This window comes from Ammospiza caudacuta, chromosome 16 (genome assembly GCF_027887145.1).
Source record: "Ammospiza caudacuta isolate bAmmCau1 chromosome 16, bAmmCau1.pri, whole genome shotgun sequence".
NCBI lineage: Eukaryota > Metazoa > Chordata > Aves > Passeriformes > Passerellidae > Ammospiza > Ammospiza caudacuta.
Genome location: NC_080608.1, coordinates 1,321,560 through 1,343,045, shown reverse-complemented (window position 1 = coordinate 1,343,045; position 21,486 = coordinate 1,321,560). Strand labels below are relative to the sequence as shown.

General features: G+C 51.1%; 1 protein-coding gene across 1 annotated transcript in view; it reads left to right on the top strand.

The window, feature by feature from the left end:
* The window catches only part of SIL1 (SIL1 nucleotide exchange factor), a 311,506-nt gene that overhangs the window by 251,747 nt on the left and 38,273 nt on the right, over nt 1–21,486 (top strand). The window contains exon 5 of the mRNA XM_058815385.1: nt 20,715–20,811. Coding sequence (XP_058671368.1) covers nt 20,715–20,811 — 97 coding nt within the window. The remainder of the gene's footprint in view (nt 1–20,714; nt 20,812–21,486) is intronic.

The following is a 21,486-nucleotide window of genomic DNA, read 5'->3' as shown; positions in this document are numbered from 1 at the left end:
TAATATAACCCACACAATGATTACAATAAAAAAAAGTCCACAAAACAGTCTTAACTAAAGATGAAAACCAGCCTTTCATCACCCAGTGTTTGAAAGTTCCAGTGAACCAGTTGTTGTTGCCTTCCATCTGGACCTTCTTTCCTTGATCTTTCAGCAGCTGGATGCCCTGGTATACTGACTCCCTATGTGACAACAGGTTGAAAAAACACATGCCTTCAAATGCCTGAGAGGCATGGCCATGGACAAGAAATTGTGGCCTTTCTGTGGAAGCACTCAGCTGACGGCATGCGACTCAGTGAGGAGCATCCAGTTCTCTGCTGCAGCGGCTACAAACGGCAGCATCCTCTGACTTGGGCTAATTTAGTGTCTGGAGGCTTGGTTGGGCTAAAAGTAAACAGATAAAGAGATTAGAAGATGAAACTTAAGTTGTGTTCCCACTAAACTTTCTCTTCTGTAAGCCAAGGGTGTGAACACAGCTTATTAGAAGAATCTTATATCAATGCTAAAATATAGCTTTTACAAATGTAAATTCATATATCCTGGTTAGTGGTGTCTGAGCTATCTTGGTCTTGGTGTGTGTGGTCAGTGCTGCTTAGGAGATCTTCTTCTGTCCTTCTCCATCTTCTTTCCCAGGCTGCTGCTGTCACTCTTAAGTTTCAATTCTGTTCTTCTGAAGGTGGCTCTGTTGTTTGCCTCACCGTTCCCAGGAACAGTTTTAATGTATTTTGCTGGGACCCATCTTGAGAGTGTTGCTTTAAAGACAAGGGCATCTTCTCTTCCCCAAGTAATTAATGGGTAGGTGCCCATAAATTGTTTAGATTCAGGTTCTTTGAGCAACACAGGTGGCTTTTCTTTTACTTGGGCTGCAGTTGAATTAGTAAAATGCCTGATGACTGGGGGAGTTGGCTCCATAAATGAGTTGTTCAAAAAGTTGAGTACATAAAAGGCCTTAACCACTCTGTGAATGGAAGATAATATCTGGACTACCCCTCTCAGTTGATCAAGGATCCTTTTGATGGATCAGTTGTCCCTCTCGTCTATGGACTGTCCTGTGGTGGAGTGTGGTATGCCTGTGACATGTTTTATACCCCAGTGGTCAGAAACTTGTTGGAATCAGTGCAAGGTATAAGCAAGTGCATTATCAGTTTTGATTTCCTGTGGAAGTGCTAAGGTGGAAAAAACAAAAAAGTAATGTTTTGTAGCATCTTCTGATTTTTCACCAGCATGGGCAGAGTTGAAAATCACACTGGAAAAGACATCGATTTAGAAGTGGATGTATTTTAGTCTGCCAAAAGGGGGGTTAATGTGTGATGTCTGATTGCAGGATCTGAAGACTCTCTAGTTCTCTTGGATTGACTCCAGCTCTGAGAGAAGCAAGGCCGTGTTCCTGACAATTTGGGCAGGTGTCTACGAGGGTTCTTGCTGGGTCTTAGGCAGTTTTGAACATCCTGAGCAGCACAGGAATGTTTTGATGGTAGAATTGGTGTCTGATCCTTGCCTGTCCAAAATCTATCTAAGGCCTATTGCAGTGGTTCAGATGTTTGAAGTAGGCAATTGAGGGGCTCTTGAGTGAGAAGTAAGCATATATTCACAAGGTCTGTTCCTGCAAGGGAGCACAGACGCTCTCTAGCTTTCCTGATTAGTTCTGCAATAACTTTCTTTGGGGTTGGTATTGTTTTAGTAGGTTGGTGTGCTTTGAAAACGGATTCAATTTCTATCAGGGGATCTGAGAAAGTTGCGTCGCATCGATAACAATGTATGGAATATTGGACTTACACCAAGGATTGCCAGGGAGAATGGAAAATTAGGGTGGTGTCTGTGTGCCTGTTTAGTTTGAATCACCCAGGAGACCTTTTGTACAGCTGCTTAGGCCTCCGGTATCAGTGATCGGGGGAATCGAGTCCTTCACTGCGTTTTAGGAGCAGCAGGAACAGTGGCGTGAGATCTTCAGTGGTGATTCCAAGCAATGAAACTTACCCAACAGATGCTTCCACAGAGCGTTTGGAGTTCTGGCAGAGTCTTTGGGTTGTCCTTGATGTGCCGTGTTTAGGGTGTGATGGTTCTCTCTTTGCTTTCAGGCCAAGATCCTTCCAGGGGGCTGTCTTTTGGACTTTATCTGCTGCAATGTTAAAACCTTTCTCCTGTACCGCAGTGATAACATCTTGTACGGCAACATCCAAAATGATTTGAGCTCCTGCACAAACGACTGTGTCGTCCATGTAATGCAAAATGATAGCATTAGGATGTTCATTATATGGTCCATACAATGAAAAGCGATTAGCATTAGGGCGAGAGAATTTGGACATCAAGCCATTGAGAAATATTTGGGCTATTCTTCAATCATTGAGGCAGTGCATTTCACTGGTACCTCTGTAAAGGTGCTTGTCAATTTAGTGATGGAAAAGGCAAACCAGGAGGGTGTCATTGGGCTGCATGGGGGTGTCAAAAAAGTAGTCATTAAGATCTATATCAACCATCTGCCAATAACAGGGTAATCATAGGTACAATTGGACTAAACCTCCCTGAAGTAGCCTTCCTTCACATCTCAACCCGTGCAATCTTCAAAGCAATGCTCTTGCTATGCTCAGGCTCCATCAATCACAGCCTAGATGGCGAACAAGATATCCAAAACATAGGATGACTCCAAAAGATGCTACCCACAACTACGGCATGGTGCACCATCGGCAATCTCGAGGTGTCATGGAGGCTGAGGGCAGGCTGGACTGGAGGGGACCCATGTCCTCAATGACCTCGTTGATTTTCCTGAGGTCCTGCAGGAGCCGCCTCTTGTCTTTGCCAGGCTTTCATATGATAATGACAGGCACATTGCAGGGGCTAGTAGATGGTACAATGTGGCCCACAGGCAGCTGCTCCTGCACGTGGGACTGCAGGGCCTTTAACTTTCTGCCTGGGAGGGGCCACTGATCCACTCATATGGGGTCGTTGGTCTTCCAGGTTGACTGAAGTGTGGCGTGCTGCTCTGTGGCCCCGTCTAGAAATCCAGAGGTGTAGATAGGATCTCTAGCCTTGTTTTCGCTTTGGGAGATGAGGCCTTTCCACAAATTGTTATTGGTGCCTGGGTGATGAATGATCTTACTGTAGCAACTGTACCCTCAGGACCTTCCATGCAGATGGTACCTTGACTCCAGAAGCTGGTAGTGGCTCCCCTGGTAGTGAATAATTCTCCCAGCCGCTGGAACCAGGGGCCATTCTTTTAACCAGTCAGAGATGGAAATTATGGTGACATCAGGTCTTGTATCTGATAGTCCTGAAATACATCGCTATCTCCCTTTTCCTGACAAAGCACACTTTAGAATGGGTCTATTTTGGCCCGTAATCTGGTCCACAACACCATTGGATCAGTGATGTGGTGATCATGTCAAGTAGGAGGTTGGCTCTGGCTATAACTGTCCCTTTAGGAATGAAAAGGGGAGAGTCTAAGCATAGAGCCTGGACAGTTGTCTCCTGCAAAGATGTCAAGGCGAGTACCTCAGGTAGTAGAGTGAGTGTCTCCATCCCTTCCCTGGTGTTGGTTTAAATCAAAATGTCTCTGGCCTGTTCTTCAGGCCTGTATTTGCTGTCGGAATATGGTGAACATAAATATCGTGGATTGGAATTGAAAAGGCCCCTACCAGCTGCCTTTAGGTTCCAGGGCAGAGCTGTCTTCTGTCGAGTTTTCTGCAGTGATCAAGCTGTCCCACTGGATCTGAGAAGGTCGCTGTGCTGGTTCTCCACGATGTTGGGGAGAGTAGGGCGGAACGGCCTCGCATTTGGTGTCATTGCGCGGGGCCTTTCTGTGTCTGTGTGGGGTTTCCCACAGGCCACTGGTTTTGCTGGCATTGGAAAGCGTGTGGACAAGGGGGGCAGTGAGGACAGTGGTTGTGACACCTAGAAGGTCGCTGCTAACAGTCTGTATTTTTACGATTCTGTCAAAAATGCCTCATCTCCCCATCTCCCCCGTTTTAAATCAAGGTCCTTTTTCATGTGTATGTCAGGGAATAGCATGGGAGGCTACTAGCACCTCTTCTACACCCTGACTGGTAGCCTTATGTAGGCTGGCATCACGGTGTATGGTTGCCCTAAGGGTGCATGCCTCGACCATTTGTGCAATGGTAGGCTTTGGGGTGAGGGGTAGAGAGGGTAATATGTCTTTTCAGGTGTTGTTAAGATTTGTTTCAGCAAGGGTAGGAAGTAGTACCTTCCTGACTTGTGGATGTTCAACTTGCGTCTCTATTGCTTGTGTAAGGTGGTCACTAAATTTTATAAAGTATTCCCAGGTCTCTGCAGATTGTCTGTGAAATCTAGAGTAGGTGTTCCTCCATTGGGTGTCTGCATGAGAGCTGTCTTTTCAGCACTTTTATCTCTTCTAACCGAGCTCAGGGAAGGTGTCTTGCATGATTCTCAGGTTTAATGAAATATTCCTCCCTGGCTAGATGGACTAGTGTTAGGTGTGCCCGCCTTTCTTCTCTAGCATAGTCTTTTAATAGTTGTTGTATTAGATTTTTCCCCATTCCTTCTCACAGGACAAATTCAGTGGAGAGAGTAGGATGTGCATAAAATGGCGCAGATCGTGAGCCCCATTACATGTGCAGCAAAGATGGCATTTAACAAATGATTAAAATGTGGTGATACCCTCCCATGGTGTTTCGCTGCTTTATAAAGATCTTTCATCTCCCGTGTGTGACAGCTTCCCATCAGGGGTTAGCCCCCCCTCTGGTACTGCACCGGTGCTGCTTGTATTTTAGCTACCAAGTCCCAGTCCCCCTCTTCAGCTGCCAGCTTCTCCATCCTCTGCCAAGAATCCTCAGGCTCATCCTCCAGGTGACATGAACCTTCCCTCCTCTCTCCAGAAGAGGAAACTTGTCCTTTGGCAGAGGAGCGGGGCCTTGGGGTGACTGGCCAGGCCCGGTGGTGTGGGCCTCTGTTAGCCAAGATGGCGGCCTTCCGGTTACCGCCCCTCACATTTCCATCTCTGTCAGGGTGAGATCCGCAACGGGGCTGAGTTGGAGGGGGTAGGGCAGCGGGAGTAGGCAAGGAAGCGCTGGATCCCAATGCAGGGGTGGTACCTGACACAGAGCTGGGACCCACACAGGGGGAGGACACGATAAAAGAGCCGGGGGTGGGAGGGATTTTGACATTGACAACCCCTCCAGAGGAGGGACTCCATTTTGTGAGCTATCTGAGGGGGATCTAGGGAGGAGAGGTACTGGAGAATGGGTTAGTGTAGAATCCAGGCCAGTGTGATCAGTACAGATGTGGGCAGGGGGTAGAGAAGGAGGGGAGATGGCAGATAGCAGGTGGCTTGTCTGTGCTTTACAGCAGTTTCCATCTCTCACACTTATCTTGGTATCAGTGGGGTCAGGAATGCCAGGGGCAGAACAGAAAGTCTGGGTTGAATATTAGAACTTTGAACCCTTCAGAAAACTCTATAAATCATATGAAAAAGTGGGAAAAATTTTGCAACTCTTCTCACTCCCTGAGTTTTCTAAAAATAGAGACTTTCCCTAACTCAGTCCCAGAATGCTATAAGTTGAACAGAATACACAAAAATGACTGGGAACTCTTTAAAGAGCCGAGGAACAAACGACTTCAAACTTCCCATAGCAAAAGTCTTCCCCTCTAAAAGGAGAACCTCCCTAACTCGAAATTATATATCCCTCTAAGGATTGGATAACTTGTTACGCAGAGCTACCCCTGATGTAAAGGGTGGCCCACCCAGAGGACTAAAACATCACCCAAGGATCCTGCACTGCAGGCGGCTGTCTCCCCATTGATTGCTCTGGTGGCGCTGGATGCAGATGTTTCAAAATGTCCCCTGGGCTTCAGTAGCTGAGCCAGCCCTCATCCCTCATACAGCTGGTGGGTGGCGACACTGCATTCAGCAAGCCTTGATAAAACTGATAAAACATTGTATTTTGAGGGCTGTCTCACTTTAATTTGTCATTTTTGTTGTGAGGTAGTATAGTTCCAGTAAATAGGCCCCTGGGCCTGCACAACCCTGCGTCCTCCGGAGATATCATTGCTAGTAAGGAGCTCAGCAGTGCTGAAAGCTGAGGCCTGTCCTTTGTGTTCCCTTTAGGATGGCAGTGGAAGTGCCCTGAGTGCACATTCAGAGGCACCTTCATGGCTTCTCATGCCACGACACCAAAAGTAAATGTGCAAGGTGGCTTCCTTGAACAACATGTAGTCCTTTGAAATATCTACAGGCAGTGGTCTGGAAATGCTTTCTGAGCCTGCTGGTTGGGATCAGCTGTGAGGGGCTGAGGGCTGCCGTGAGCTCAGTGCTGTGTCCCACTGGGAGCAGCCGCACAGGCTCACGTGCAGAGCAGGCACTGCCAGAGTCCCTGGAGATCTCACCTGCCCTGCAGCCACCATTGTCAAGGTGCTGTAAACATCAGCTGGTGCTGACTTTGCCCTTGGACCCTTTGGTTTAGTCACTGTGGGGAATTTCTTTCCTGAAGCCCGTGGGATTTGACCCTGGCAGGTGTGATGGGGATGCTTTGGGAGTGTGGGGCTTTGGGGGCAGCTGGCCGGGCAGGGGCTGAGCTCGGGGCCCTGTTGGGCTCATGGCCACCAGCAGCAGGAGCAGCAGCAGCCCCAGGGCCCGAAGCCCCGTGCCCCCTGCCCAGCACAGGCTGCCCTGTCCCTGCAGCTGTCACCCGAGTGGGTCCCAGGGCCCAGTGGCCGCTGGCAGCAGCAGGAATGCGGGCAGGGTGAGGATGCCCTGGCCTGGCTTTTGTCTCTGGAACAATGCGGGCTCAGGGCAGTGCAGAGCAGGCTGGGAAGCAGAGCCCAGGGCCTTTGGAGGCTGCAAGGCTTAAAGATCAGCCCCTGCAGCCGCCCAGATGCAGGTGGCCCAGTTGCCAAGGCTGTGGGGGCCTTGAGAGCGTGCAGGTGGATTTTGCATGGCTGTGGCCTGCTGGCAGCTCTGGGCCCAGGAGTGCCTGTGGCTGCAGCAGGAAGGGTGGCTGAAGGTTTGCTGGCTGCTTTGGTGGCATGGCTGCAGGGGCCAGTGCTGTGAGAGCCGCCTGTGTGAGAGCTGGTGAGAGCTGAGCTCTTGGGGACAGCGCTGTGCCCCAGGCCAGGAAGAGCAGCAACACCCAGTGCCAGGAGTGGTGTCAGTGGGAGCCCCTGTGCACAGGGACCCCCAGCCCTGGGGTGGCCGTGCCAGCACCGCCAGGGACCTCCAGCCCTGGGAACGTGGAACAAGTGGAACCCACAAGTGCCCAAAGGGTGCCTGTGCCCAAAGGAATGGCCAAGAGAAGTCAGGTTTTTAAAAGAAACGTGATTTATTTGCCGAAGATCGGCAAACCAAGGATTTACAGAACATGTTTCGTTATAACAATCGTTATAACAACATCAACAGTAATGTACAGGACATATTTACAAGGGATCCGAGGGGCTAACAATCTTCAAAACGTATTTACAGGAAACTTCTAATGTATTAAACATATTTACGGGAAACTTCAAAACTTTCAAACGTATTTACAAATGGATTGGATTGGTGCCATCATATTCATGAGTCCTGTAAGAAAGGAAGGAGCAGAGCTCGACTCAGCCGCCAGCACTGGGCCCAGCAGGGCTGGCAGCTGGCACCCAGGGGCTGGGCCGGGGCCGGCAGGGCTGGCGTGGCCCCAGGCAAGCGCAGGGCAGGCCGGGGCTGGTGCTTGTGGCAGCACAATCCAGGCCCCCTGCGGGCACCGTGTCCCTGAGCGGGCCCATCCAGCCCAGCCCCAGCCTGGCATCAGGGGACCCAGTGTGTGTGTGGGCAGGGCGTGGGAAGCATCTGCCTGTCTTACCTGTGGGGCACCATCTTCATCCAAGGACCATGGGCTCCTCTTCATCGTTGTCATCAACTTGCATCTCTTCCGCGTCATCCTCCTCATCCACTTCCATTTCTTCAGTGTTGTCCTCCACCTCTACTTCCATGTCCTCAACAGGGGAGGACATGGAAGTAGAGGGGGAGTCCACCTCCATCATCTCTTCCTCATCCATGTCCACTTCCATTGCCTCCACAGTGTCTCTCTCAGTCTGCAAGGGGCAGCACAATCTCCCAGTGGGCTTCCTGTCCCACACCATCCATTCCCACATGGCTGCAGCCTGCCCAAGCCGGGTGCCCCCTGCCTGGCATGGCACTGTACCTCCATGGCCACAGCAGTGCACATCCTGCGGGATTGGCGCTCCAGAGCCAGTGGTAGGAAAAGCCAAAGAAGCAGCGCTGAGGGTCAGAGCGCAGAGTGAGCAGCAACTGACCCTTGGCAGCCGTTGCAGTGTCTGCTGTGCTTGTTTCCAGGTCCTGGATGTTCCACCTGGAACCCTCTGGGAGCTGTGATGTCACTGAAGATTCAGGGGTGCTGTGCAGTGGGAGATGGGGATGGCAGAATGATCAAATCCTTGAATGGTTTGGCTTGGAAGGGACCCTTAAGGTGATGTGATTCCAAGCTGAGCAAGCTCCCAGCATAACGGGTTACTGCGGCCCCTGTCCCACCAGGCCTTGGATGTTGCTGGGGATGGGGCATCCACAGCCTCTCTGCACAGGTCCCTGTGTCAGGGACAGGCACCCTGAGAGTAAAGAACTTCTTCCCATCCTCAAATCTCTTCCACCTCTTGCGGTTTGATCCCATTCTCCCGTGCCCTTTCAGTATATTTCCTGACCAAGGGTCCTCTCCCACTTCCCTGTGGGTCAGGGTGTTCCTGCAGGGTCACACGTGTGGCTGAACCTGCAGACAGGAGAGAGAGGTCCAAATTCCCAGTCAGAGAAAATGGGGAAAGTGACACAAGAGATGAGAGAATGAGGAAATAAAGGATACATGCGCGGCATTGGTTTGTGTGGCCTGTGGGATGCATGCCTTTTATTAGAGGCCAGGTCCCCTGGTGCACTCAATTCCTGTCTCTTCCTGAGATTTCATTGCTGTGTGAGGAGCTCAGCAGTGCTGAAAGCAGAGGCCTGTCCTTTGTGTTCCTATTGGGATGGCAGAGGAAGTGCCCTGAGTGCACATTCAGACGCACCTTCATGGCTTCTCATGCCACGACAACAAAACTAAACGTGCAAGGTGGGTTCCTTGAATGACATGTAGTCCTTTGAAATATCTGCAGGCAGTGGTCTGGAAATGCTTTCTGAGCCTGCTCCTTGCGATCAGCTGTGAGGGGCTGAGGGCTGCCGTGAACCCGGTGCTGTGTCCCACTGGGAGCAGCCGCACAGGCTCACGTGCAGAGCAGGCACTGCCAGAGTCCCTGGAGATCTCACCTGCCCTGCAGCCACCATTGTCAAGGTGCTGTAAACATCAGCTGGTGCTGACTTTCCGCTTGGACCCCTTGGTTTAATCACTGTGGGGAATTTCTTTCCTGAAGCCCGTGGGATTTTCCCCTGGCAGGTGTGATGGGGATGCTCGAGGAGTGTGAGGCTTTGGGGGCAGCTGGCTGGGCAGGGGCTGAGCTCGGGGCCCTGTTGGGCCCATGGCTCTCAGCAGCAGCAGCAGCAGCAGCCCCAGGGCCCGAAGCCCCGTGCCCCCTGCCCAGCACAGGCTGCCCTGTCCCTGCAGCTGTCACCCGAGTGGGGCCCAGGGCCCAGTGGCCGCTGGCAGCAGCAGGAATGCGGGCAGGGTGAGGATGCCCTGGCCTGGCTTTTGTCTCTGGAACAATGCGGGCTCAGGGCAATGCAGAGCAGGCTGGGAAGCTGAGCCCAGGGCCTTTGGAGGCTGCAAGGCTGCAAGATCAGCCCCGGCAGCAGCCCAGATACAGGTCGCCCAGTTGCCAAGGCTGTGGTGGCTTTGAGAGTGTGCAGGTGGATTTTGCATGTCTGTGGCCTGCTGGCAGCTCTGGGCCCAGGAGTGCCTGTGGCTGCAGCAGGAAGGGGGGCTGAAGGTTTGCTGGCTGCTTTGGTGGCATGGCTGCAGGGGCCAGTGCTGTGAGAGCCCCCTGTGTGAGAGCTGGTGAGAGCTGAGCCCTTGGGGACAGCGCTGTGCCCCAGGCCAGGAAGAGCAGCAGCGCCCAGTGCCAGGAGTGGTGTCAGTGGGAGCCCCTGTGCACAGGGACCCCCAGCCCCGGGGTGGCCGTGCCAGCACCCCCAGGCACCTCCAGCCCCGGGAACGTGGAACAAGTGGAACCCACACGTGTGCAAAGGCTGCCTGTGCCCAAAGGAATGGCCAAGAGGAGTCAGGTTTTAAAAAGAAACAGTATTTATTTGCAGAAATCGGCAAATCTAGGATTTACAGAACAGGTTTCCTTAATACAATTGTTGTAACACCAACAGCAACAACGTACAGAACATATTTACATGGGATCCAACGGGCTAACAATCTTCGAAACATATTTACAGAAAACATCCAACGTCATGAACATATTTACAAGAGACTTCTGAATTCTCAAACGTATTTAAAATTGCATCAGATCAGTGCCGTCATGTGCATGAGTCCTGTAGGAAAGGAAGGAGCAGAGCTGTACTCAGCTGCCAGCACTGGGCCCAGCAGGGCTGGCAGCTGGCACCCAGGGGCTGGGCCGGGGGCGGCAGAGCGGGCGTGGCCCCAGGCAAGCGCAGGGCAGGCCGGGACTGGTGCTTGTGGCAGCACAATCCAGGCCCCCTGCGGGCACCGTGTCCCTGAGCGTGCCCATCCAGCCCAGCCCCAGCCTGGCGTCAGGGGACCCAGTGTGTGTGTGGGCAGGGCGTGGGAAGCATCTGCCTGTCTTACCTGTGGGGCACCATCTTCATCCAAGGACCATGGGCTCCTCCTCATCCTCCTCATCTACTTCCATGTCCTCGATGTTGTCTTCTGCATCCACCTCCATCTCCTCGATGATCTCCTTCTCATCTACTTCCATGTCCTCAACAGGGGAGGACATGGAAGTAGAGGAGGAGTCCACCTCCATCATCTCTTCCTCATCCACACCCTGGTCCACATCCATGGCCTCCACAGTGTCTCTGTCTGTCTGCAAGGGGCAGCACAATCTCCCAGTGGGCTTCCTGTCCCACACCATCCATTCCCACATGGCTGCAGCCTGCCCAAGCCGGGTGCCCCCTGCCTGGCATGGCACTGTACCTCCATTGCCACAGCAGAGCTCACTGTGGTTGGATTCGCGCTCCAGAGCAGGTGGCAGGAAAAGCCCGGGTAGCAGCAGCAGCTCAGCGCTGAGGGTCAGAGCGCAGAGTGAGCAGCAACTGACCCTTGGCAGTCGATGCAGTGTCTGCTGTGCTCGTTTCCAGGTCCTGGATGTTCTACCTGGAACCCTCTGGGAGCTGTGATGTCACTGAAGATTCAGGGGTGCTGTGCAGTGGCAGATGGGGATGGCAGAATGATCCAATCCTTGAATGGTTTGGCTTGGAAGGGACCCTCAAGATGATCCTGTTCCAAGCTGAACAAGCTCCCAGCATAACGGGTTACTGCGGCCCCTGTCCCACCAGGCCTTGGATGTTGCTGGGGATGGGGCATCCACAGCCTCTCTGCACAGGTCCCTGTGTCAAGGACAAGCACGCTGAGAGTAAAGAACTTCTTCCCATCCTCAAATCTCTTCCACCTCTTGCGGTTTGATCCCATTCTCCCGTGCCCTTTCACTATATTTCCTGACCAAGGGTCCTCTCCCACTTCCCTGTGGGTCAGGATCTTCCTGCAGGGTCACACGTGTGGCTGAACCTGCAGACAAGAGAGAGAGATCCAAATTCCCAGTCAGAGAAAATGGGGAAAGTGACACGAGAGATGAGTGAATGAGGAAATAAAAGATACATGCGCGGCATTGGTTTGTGTGGCCTGTGGGATTCATGCCTTTTATTAGAGGCCAGGTTCCCTTGTGCACTCAGTTCCTGTGTTTCAGCCTGTCCACAGCCAGCCTCTTTGAGCGACCTGCACTCCCAGAGCTGGGAGCACGCTTGCTTAAACTGCTGGTGGACAAGGCGAGTGAGGGATCTTTGTGTGGAAGTGCAAACACTGTGGATTGCCCTGAAGAGGGTCCAGGTAGTGAGACAAAATGGGGCTGGGCAGACACTTGGAAAATGGGGGGGAAAAGCAGAGGTGCAATGCAGTAAGCCTTGACCAAAATGGTACAATAGAGGGGAGAACATTCTTGGAAGAGTACATATAAGGAAAATGCAGCAGTTGAACTGGGTGATATCAACAAAACGTGCTGCATCACCATGAGCAAATACCCATGGGCGAGACCATTGCATTCAGAGCGATGTCTCTCTTTTACCTTGGTCACTTTGCCCTGAAGAATTACAGTTCCAATGGTAGGCCCCTGGTCCCTCACAACTCCCCCTTTTTGTTGTCTATAAGGAAGGCTTCTGCCATAGAGTTTTGCAGGCATTTAGCAAAAAAGGATAATATAACCCACACAATGATTACAATAAACAAAGTCCACAAAACAGTCTTAACTAAAGATGAAAACCAGCCTTTCATCACCCAGTGTTTGAAAGTTCCAGTGAACCAGTTGTTGTTGCCTTCCATCTGGACCTTCTTTCCTTGATCTTTCAGCAGCTGGATGCCCTGGTATACTGACTCCCTATGTGACAACAGGTTGAAAAAACACATGCCTTCAAATGCCTGAGAGGCATGGCCATGGACAAGAAATTGTGGCCTTTCTGTGGAAGCACCCAGCTGACGGCATGCGGCTCAGTGAGGAGCATCCAGTTCTCTGCTGCAACGGCTACAAACGGCAGCATCCTCTGACTTGGGCTAATTTAGTGTCTGGAGGCTTGGTTGGGCTAAAAGTAAACAGATAAAGAGATTAGAAGATGAAACTTAAGTTGTGTTCCCACTAAACTTTCTCTTCTGTAAGCCAAGGGTGTGAACACAGCTTATTAGAAGAATCATGTATCAATGCTAAAATATAATTTTTACAAATTTTAAGACATAGATCCTGGTTAGTGGTGTCTGAGCTATCTTGGTCTTGGTGTGTGTGATCAACGCTGCTTAGAAGATCTTCTTCTGTCCTTCTCCTTCTTCTTTCCCAGGCTGCTGCTGTCTCTCTTAAGCTTTCTTTCTGTTCTTCTGGTGGTGGCTCTGTTGTTTGCCTCACCGTTCCCCAAAACAGTTTTAATGTATTTTGCTGGGATCCATCTTAGGAGTGTTGCTGTAGAGACAAGGGCATCTTTTCTTTCCCAAGCAATTAATGGAAAATGGCCCATAATTTGTTCAGATTCAGGGTCTTTGCTCAACACAGGTGGCTTTTCTTTTAATTGGGCTGCAGTTGAATTAGTAAAATGCCTGATGACTGGGGGAGTTGGCTCCATAAATGAGTTGTTCAAAATCTGAGTACATAAAAGGCCTTGGCCAGTCTGTGAATGGAAGATAATATCTGGATTACCCCTCTCAGTTGATCAAGGATCCTTTTGATGGCTCAGTTGTCCCTCTCGTCTATGGACTGTCCTGTGGTGGAGTGTGGTATGCCTGTGACATGTTTTATACCCCAGTGGTCAGAAACTTGTTGGAATCAGTGTGAGGTATAAGCAGGAGCATTATCAGTTTTAATTTCCTGTGGAAGTGCTAAGGTGGAGAAATTAAAAATTAGTGTTTTATAGCGTCTTTGATTTTTCACCAGCATGGGCAGAGGCAAAAATCCCGGTGGAAAAGGTTTTGATTGAGACGTGGATGTATTTTAGTCTGCCAAAAGGGGCTTAGTTTGTGATGTCGGATTGCCAGATCTGAAGACTCTCTAGTCCTCTTGGATTGACTGCAGCTCTAAGAGAAGCAAGGCCATGTTCCTGACAATTTGGGCAGGTGGCAACAAGGGATCTTGACGGGTCTCAGGTAATATTGAACATCCTAAGCAGCGCAGGAATGTTTTGATGGTAGAATAGGTGACTGATCCCAGGCTGTTCAAAAACTCTCTAAGGCATATTGCAGTGGTTCAGATGTTTGAAGTAGGCAATTGAGGTTATCTTGAGTGAGAAGTAAGTATACATTCACAAGGTCTGTTCCTGATAGGGAGTACAGACACTTTCTAGCTTTCCTGTTTAGTTGTGCAATAACTTTCTGTTGGGTTGTTATCATTTCAGTAGTTTGGTGTGCTCTGAAAACGCAATCAATTATTATCAGGGCACCTGAGATAGTTGAGTCCCACTGAAACAATAATGTATGGAATTTTGGACTTACCCCAAGGATTGCCAGGGAGAAAGGAAAATTAGGGTGGTATCTGTGTGCCTGTTTAGTTTGAATCACCCAGGAGACCTTTTGTACAGCTGCTTCTGCCTCCGGTGTCAGTGATTGCGGGAACCGAGTCCTTCTCTGCCTTTAAGGAGCAGGATCAGTGGCACGAGATCTTCTGTGGTGATTCCCAGCAGTGAGCATACCCAACTGATGCTTCCACAGAGCTGGTGGAGTTCTGACAGAGTCTTTGGGTTGTCCTTGATGTGCAGTGTTTGGGGTGTGATGGTTGTCTCTGTGCTTTTTAGGCCGAGGAACTTGCAGGGGGCTGTCTTTTGGACTTTATCTGCTGCAATCTCAAAACCTTTCTCCAGTACCACAGTGATGACATCCTGTACTGCAAAGTCCAAAATGATCAGAGCTTCTGCACAAACTAATGTATCACCCATGTAATAAAAATAATAACGTTAGTATGTTTTTTCCGCAAGGGTGAGGGAATTTGGGCTCCAAGCCATTGTCAAATAGTTGGGCTCTGCTTCATTCTTATAGGCAATACAGTCCACTGGTACCTCTGTAACGGTGCTGTCGATTTGGGGACGGAAAAGGCAAACAAGGGGCTTTCATTGGGGTACAAAGAGAAGTCAAAAAAGCAGTCATTTAGATCTGTAACAACCATCTGCCAAACTTGAGGTAACACGGAGGCTGAGGACAGGCTGGACTGGAGGGCACCCATGTCCTCGATGACCTCATTGATTTTCCTGAGGTCCTGCAGGAGCCTGCTCTTTTCTTTGCCAGGATTTTTTATGACAAAGACAGGCGCATTGCAGGGGCTAGTAGATGGTACAATGTGGCCCACAGGCAGCTGCTCCTGCACGTGGGACTGCAGGGCCTTCACCTTTCTTCCTGGGAGGGGCCACTGATCCACCCATATGGGGTCATTGATCTTCCTGGTTGACCAAAGTGTGGCGCGCTGCTCAGTTGCACCATCTAGAAATCCTGAGGTGAGAATAGGATCTTTCCGTGGTTTGAGAGGAAGTAAGTTTTCTGGGACGCTGTCGTCACACCAATAGGTTTTCAGATTTTAATATTGGCAGCTGGTTTGGCCACTGGGGACATTGTCACGCTTCTGAGAACACAGGGGTTCAAAACCAGAGCACGCCCCGGGGGAAGCTCTTTTGGGTTTCTGGTGGGCAAGAGTTTGGAACTCTCCCCTGTCCCAGCTGCTGGCTGGGCCGGGGGAGGGTAAAAGCCATGCGGCTGGGAGAGGTAAGCCCGTCCCCGAGTGTGGAGGGCTTAAAGAGAGAGAAGCACCAGGAGGCATCGGGCAGACCCCCCCAGGAGACAGAGAGAGAGAGAGCCTGGACTTCCTTGAAATTTAATATCATGTCCTGGCAGAACAGCCTGGCATGCGGACAAAGGGGGGGTGCAGCGAGAAGGTGTCCGGCCGCTTGTGGGAGTCTCCGGGCGGGCAGAGCCTGAGTTTTTAACCCCTTTTTGTACAATAAAAACTTTACAGAACATTAACCTTCCCTAGAAGAGGGATAGAGTGGAAGATTAAGGAGGAAATGGGCAAGTGTGATGAAGGTCTGGGAGGGTGAAAGACATTGGGAGAGAAGAATCTTAGGTGGGAAGAGATGATGAAGTGGCCTTAGCTGGACTCTTCTTGTTATAGCCATGGACAGAACCATGTTTCCTGTGACACAGAGACTGCATCCAGGGGGAGACAATGGCTAAGAGCCAAGAGGGTTCAGTGTTGGTACCCCTCGGCCCCAGGAGGTGAAATTTGGGGGAGACAGGTGTCCCAAAAGCGAGACTGTGCTCTTTTTGGAACGGGACAAAGCATCCTTAAAAGATGACCCTAGAAGCAGCTCTGGTCCATGTGCAGTGGTGAGAGCACTGGAGATGGAAGGAAGAGGTCACAATGGCAGATGTTCTCTGGGCGGTGCCACGAGTGGCATGGGAACACACGAGGTTTCAGTAGTGTTTGCTGGGGAAGCCTATGGCACAAGAAGGACTCCACTCCTCTTGATGAACTGAGTATTGATTATCTCAAGGGGGTGCTGGACCAAGAGTTGGTGATTTGGGGATAGATGTACTGGAGATTTGGTGGGGGAGGAGGAAAAGTTTTTGGCAGGTCTTCATTTTCCCTGTGTGTTTCTTTTTACTTATAGTTGTAGTTTAGTTAATAAAGTTTTCTTTATTTCCAAGTGGGACCCTCCTTTACTTATTACTGGTCACATCTAACAGCAGAAACAAGGGAGAGAGTATTTTCATGGGGGCACTGGCATTGTGCCAGAATCAAACCATGACAGATCTCTAGCCTTCTCCTCCATTGGGACAAGAGGTCCCTTCCCCAAAGTGTTATTGGTGCCCAGGAGACGAATGATCTTACTGTAGCAACTGTGCCCTCAGGACCTTCCATGCAGATGGTACCTTGACTCCAGAAGCTGGTAGCGGCTCCCCTGGTAGCGAATAATTACCCCAGCAGCTGGAACCAGGGGCCATTCTTTTAGCCAATCAGAGCAGGAAATTATGATGATGTCAGCTCCTGTATCTAATAGACCCAAAAGACATCTATTTCTCCCCCTACATAACAAAGCACACTTTAGAATGGGCCTGTTTCTGCCTGTTGTCTGTGCCCACAACACCATTGGATCTGTTGGTGTGGGGATCATGTCCCGTAGGAGGATGGCTCTGGCTGTAACTGTTCCTTTTGGAATGAAAAGGGGAGGGAATAAGCATGGAGCCTGGACAGTTGTCTCCTGCAAAGATGTCAAGGCGAGTACCTCAGGTAGTAGAGTGAGTGTCTCCATCCCTTCCCCAGTGTTGGTTTAAATCAAAATGTCTCTGGGATGTTCCTCAGGCCTGTATTTGCCTGTGGGAATATGGTGAACATAAATATCGTGGATTGGAATTGAAAAGGCCCCTACCAGCTGCCTTTAGGTTCCAGGGCAGAGCTGTCTTCTGTCGAGTTTTCTGCAGTGATCGAGCTGTCCCGCTGGATCTGAGAAGGTCGCTGTGCTGGTTCTCCACGATGTTGGGGAGAGTGGGGCGGAATGGCCTCGCATTTGGTGTCATTGCGCGGGGCCTTTCTGTGTCTGTGTGGGGTTTCCCACAGGCCACCAGTTTTGCTGGTGTTGGAAAGCATGTGGACAAGGGGGTCAGTGAGGGCAGTGGCTGTGAGAGTTAGAAGGTCCCTGGTGATAGCCTTTATTTGTACAAATCTATTGAAAATGCCCCATCTCTCCACATATAATGCACGGTCCTTTTTCATGTTTGTTGTTGAAAAACTTGGGAGGCTACTAGCACCTCTTCTAAACCCTGACTGGTAGCCTTATGTAGGCTGGCATCACGGTGTATGGTTGCCCTAAGGGTGCATGCCTCGACCATTTGTGCAATGGTAGGTTTTGGGGAAAGTGACATGAAGGATGAGAGAAGGACAAAAAAATGTACAGACATGCAAGGCATTGGTTTGAGTGGCCTGAGGGATTTATGCCTTTTATTAGAGGCCAGGTCCCCTGCTGCACTCAGTTCCTGCATTTACCTCAGACTTCCTTGCTGGGTAAGGAGCTCAGCAGTGCTGAAAGCAGAGGCCTGTCATTTGTTTTCCCCATGGCATGGTACTGGAAGTGCCCTGAGTTTACATTGAGAGGAACCTTCATGGCTTCTCATGCCACGACACCAAAACTAAATCGGTATTTTGGGTTTTTGGAATGACATTTAATCCTTTGAAATATATGCAGGCAGTGGTCTGAAACTGCTTTCTGAGCCGGCTGGTTGGGACCAGCTGTGAGGGGCTGAGGGCTGGCCGGACCCTGGTGCTGTGTCCCACTGGGAGCAGCCGCACAGGCTCACATGCAGAGCAGGGACTGCCAGAGGCCCTGGAGTTCTCACCTGCCCTGCAGCCACCATTGTGAAGGTGCTGTAAACATCAGCTGGTGCTGACTTTGCCCTTGGACCCCTTGGTTTAGTCACAATAGGGAATTTCTTTCCTTAATCCCGTGGTATTTCCCCCTGGCATCTGTGATGGGGATGCTCGGGGAGTGTGGGGCTTTGGGGGCAGCTGGCCGGGCAGGGGCTGAGCTCGGGGCCCTGTTGGGCTCATGGCCCCCAGCAGCAGCAGCAGCAGCAGCAGCAGCCCCAGGGCGCAAAGCCCCGTGCCCCCCTGCCCAGCACAGGCTGCCCTGTCCCTGCAGCTGTCGCCCGAGTGGGGCCCAGGGCCCAGTGGCTGCTGTCAGCAGCAGGAATGCGGGCAGGGTGAGAATGCCCTGGCCTGGCTTTTGTCTCTGGAACAATGCGGGCTCAGGGCAGTGCAGAGCAGGCTGGGAAGCAGAGCCCAGGGCCTTTGGAGGCTGCAAGGCTGCAAGATCAGCCCCTGCAGCAGCTCAGACGCAGGTGGCCCAGTTGCCAAGGCTGTGGTAGCCTTGAGAGCGTGCAGGTGGATTTTGCATGTCTGTGGCCTGCTGGCAGCTCTGGGCCCAGGAGTGCCTGTGGCTGCAGCAGGAAGGGTGGCTGAAGGTTTGCTGGCTGCTTTGGTGGCATGGGTGCCAGGGCCAGTGCTGTGAGAGCCGCCTGTGTGAGAGCTGGTGAGAGAGCTGAACCCTTGGGGACAGCGCTGTGCCCCAGGCCAGGAAGAGCAGCAGTGCCCAGTGCCAGGAGTGGTGTCAGTGGGAGTCCCTGTGCACAGGGACCCCCAGCCCCGGGGTGGCCCTGCCAGCACCCCCAGGGACCTCCAGCCCCGGGAACGTGGAACAAGTGGAACCCACAAGTGTGCAAAGGCTGCCTGTGCCCAAAGGAATGGCCAAGAGAAGTCAGGTTTTAAAAAGAAACGGTATTTATTTGCCGAAGATAGCCAAATCTAGGATTTACAGAATATGTGTCATTATAACAATTGTTATAACAACAACAATATACAGAACATATGTACATGGGATCCAATGGGCTAACAATCTTCAAAACGTATTTACAAAAAACTTCCCACGTAGTTAACATATTTACAAGGAACTTTTGAACTTCGAACGTATTTACAAAGGTGTGATATCTTTGCCATCATGTGCATGAATCCTGTAAGAAAGGAAGGAGCAGAGCTGTACTCAGCTGCCAGCACTGGGCCCAGCAGGGCTGGCAGCTGGCACCCAGGGGCTGGGCCGGGGCCGGCAGGGCTGGCGTGGCCCCAGGCAAGCGCAGGGCAGGCCGGGGCTGGTGCTTGTGGCAGCACAATCCAGGTCCCCTGCGGGCACCGTGTCCCTGAGCGGGGCCATCCAGCCCAGCCCCAGCCTGGCATCAGGGGACCCAGTGTGTGTGTGGGCAGGGCGTGGGAAGCATCTGCCTGTCTTACCTGTGGGGCACCATCTTCATCCAAGGACCATGGGCTCCTCATCATCCTTGTCATCAACTTCCATGTCTTCGGTATCATCCTCCTCATCCACCTCCATCTCCTCGATGTTCTCCTCCTCCTCTACTTCCATGTCCTCAACAGGGGAGGACATGGAAGTAGAGGGGAAGTCCACCTCCATCATTTCATTCTCATCCAGCCCCTGGTCCACATCCATCTCCTCCACAGTGTCTCTGTCAGTCTGAAAGGGGCAGCACAATCTCCCAGTGGGCTTCCTGTCCCACACCATCCATTCCCACATGGCTGCAGCCTGCCCAAGCTGGGTGCCCCCTGCCTGGCATGGCACTGTACCTCCATTGCCACAGCAGAGCTCACTGTGGTTGGATTCGCGCTCCAGAGCAGGCGGCAGGAAAAGCCCGGGTAGCAGCAGCAGCTCAGCGCTGAGGGTCAGAGCGCAGAGTGAGCAGCAACTGACCCTTGGCAGCCGTTGCAGTGTCTGCTGTGCTCGTTTCCAGGTCCTGGATGTTCCACCTGGAACCCTCTGGGAGCTGTGATGTCACTGACGTTTCAGGGCCCCACTGCCGTGGGAGATGGGGATGGCAGAATGATCAAATCCTTGAATGGTTTGGCTTGGAAGGGATCCTTAAGATGATCTGGTTCCAAGCTGAGCAAGCTCCCAGCAGAGCAGGTTGCTGCGGCCCCTGTCCCACCAGGCCTTGGATGTTGCTGGGGATGGGGCATCCACAGCCTCTCTGCACAGGTCCCTGTGTCAGGGATAAGCCCCCTGAGAGTAAAGAACTTTTTCCCATCATCAAATCTCTTCCACCTCTTGCAGTTTGATCCCATTCCTCCTTGTCCCGTCACTAAAGTTCCTGACCAAGAGTCCTCTCCCACTTCTCTGTAGTCCCTTCCCTCACTGGAAAGGTGCTGAGGTCTCCTGTGACTCTCTGTACAATGTTCCTTAGCTGAAATCTGCAAGTTGAAGCTTGTAGGCCCTCTGTAGTTATATAGTGGCACTGGGGTGGTTCCTTAATTGCAACACGAAATTCTGAGGTATCAATTCATCAGTTGTTTTTATTGTGGTGGGATCTGAGAATTTGTGTCAGCAGAGCCCTATATTGTCACGGGGAGGTGTCTGTGAGCCTGACACAGAATTCAGCACTCAGACTAATCTTTTCTTGAGTATGGTAGGTTTTTTTATTCCTTTCCTCCTGTCCTTAGCCATTGGTAGAATGTCACAGTGAAAATAGAATTGACGCCATTTTTCACTCATTACATGTTCTTGTTTGTTTTGTTTCTTCTGCAAGGCTGGGCAAGGTTGATCTCGATGCAAATTCATTCACATCTGAGGAGCTTAAAAAGGCCTTGGCTAAAATGAAGGAAAGTGAGAAGGCAGAAAGGAAGGTGAGTTTCCCATTTCTAAAGCAATGCACATTGCAGGGATCTGAAAACACCCTGTTACACTCTGCTGAAACACAATGGTTAAAATGATTGCTTGGAAAACACTGTGCAAACTAATTTTGTGGTGAATATGGACCTGAAATACCTTTATTAACCTGTTAGTGATATTGTTCCCTGACTTTTCTGTACGACTCGAAGATTCTGTGAGTGGTTTGGGTTGGATAGGACCTTAAAGCTGATCCAGTCCTACCCCTGCCATGGGCAGGGACACCTTCCACTATCTTAGGTTGCTCCAAGCCCCATTCAAGCTGGCCTTCGACATTTCCAGGGATCCAGGGGCAGCCACAGCTGCTCTGAACAATGTAATTTATCTGTTTCACTGCAGCTCAATTCACAAAAATGTCTGCAGACCCCAAAGGGAACTGGATTGCAGCTGACGGTATTTACAGAGGGTATTTCCCTTTACTCTCCTTGCTTTGGGTTTCCAACCTTGTGCTCTGGATAGCAAAACCCAAGTGGCCATGGTGAAGCAGGGGCTGACGTTTCCTTACACAAGCTCCAAGTTGTCCATTTAGTTACAAAACAACCCACAACCCGAAGTAAATAGGTGGGAAGATGTGTGACTCATCAGGTACATCAGAGCCTCTTTCCCTTCTCCCCCTCAGCAGTATTTCTTTA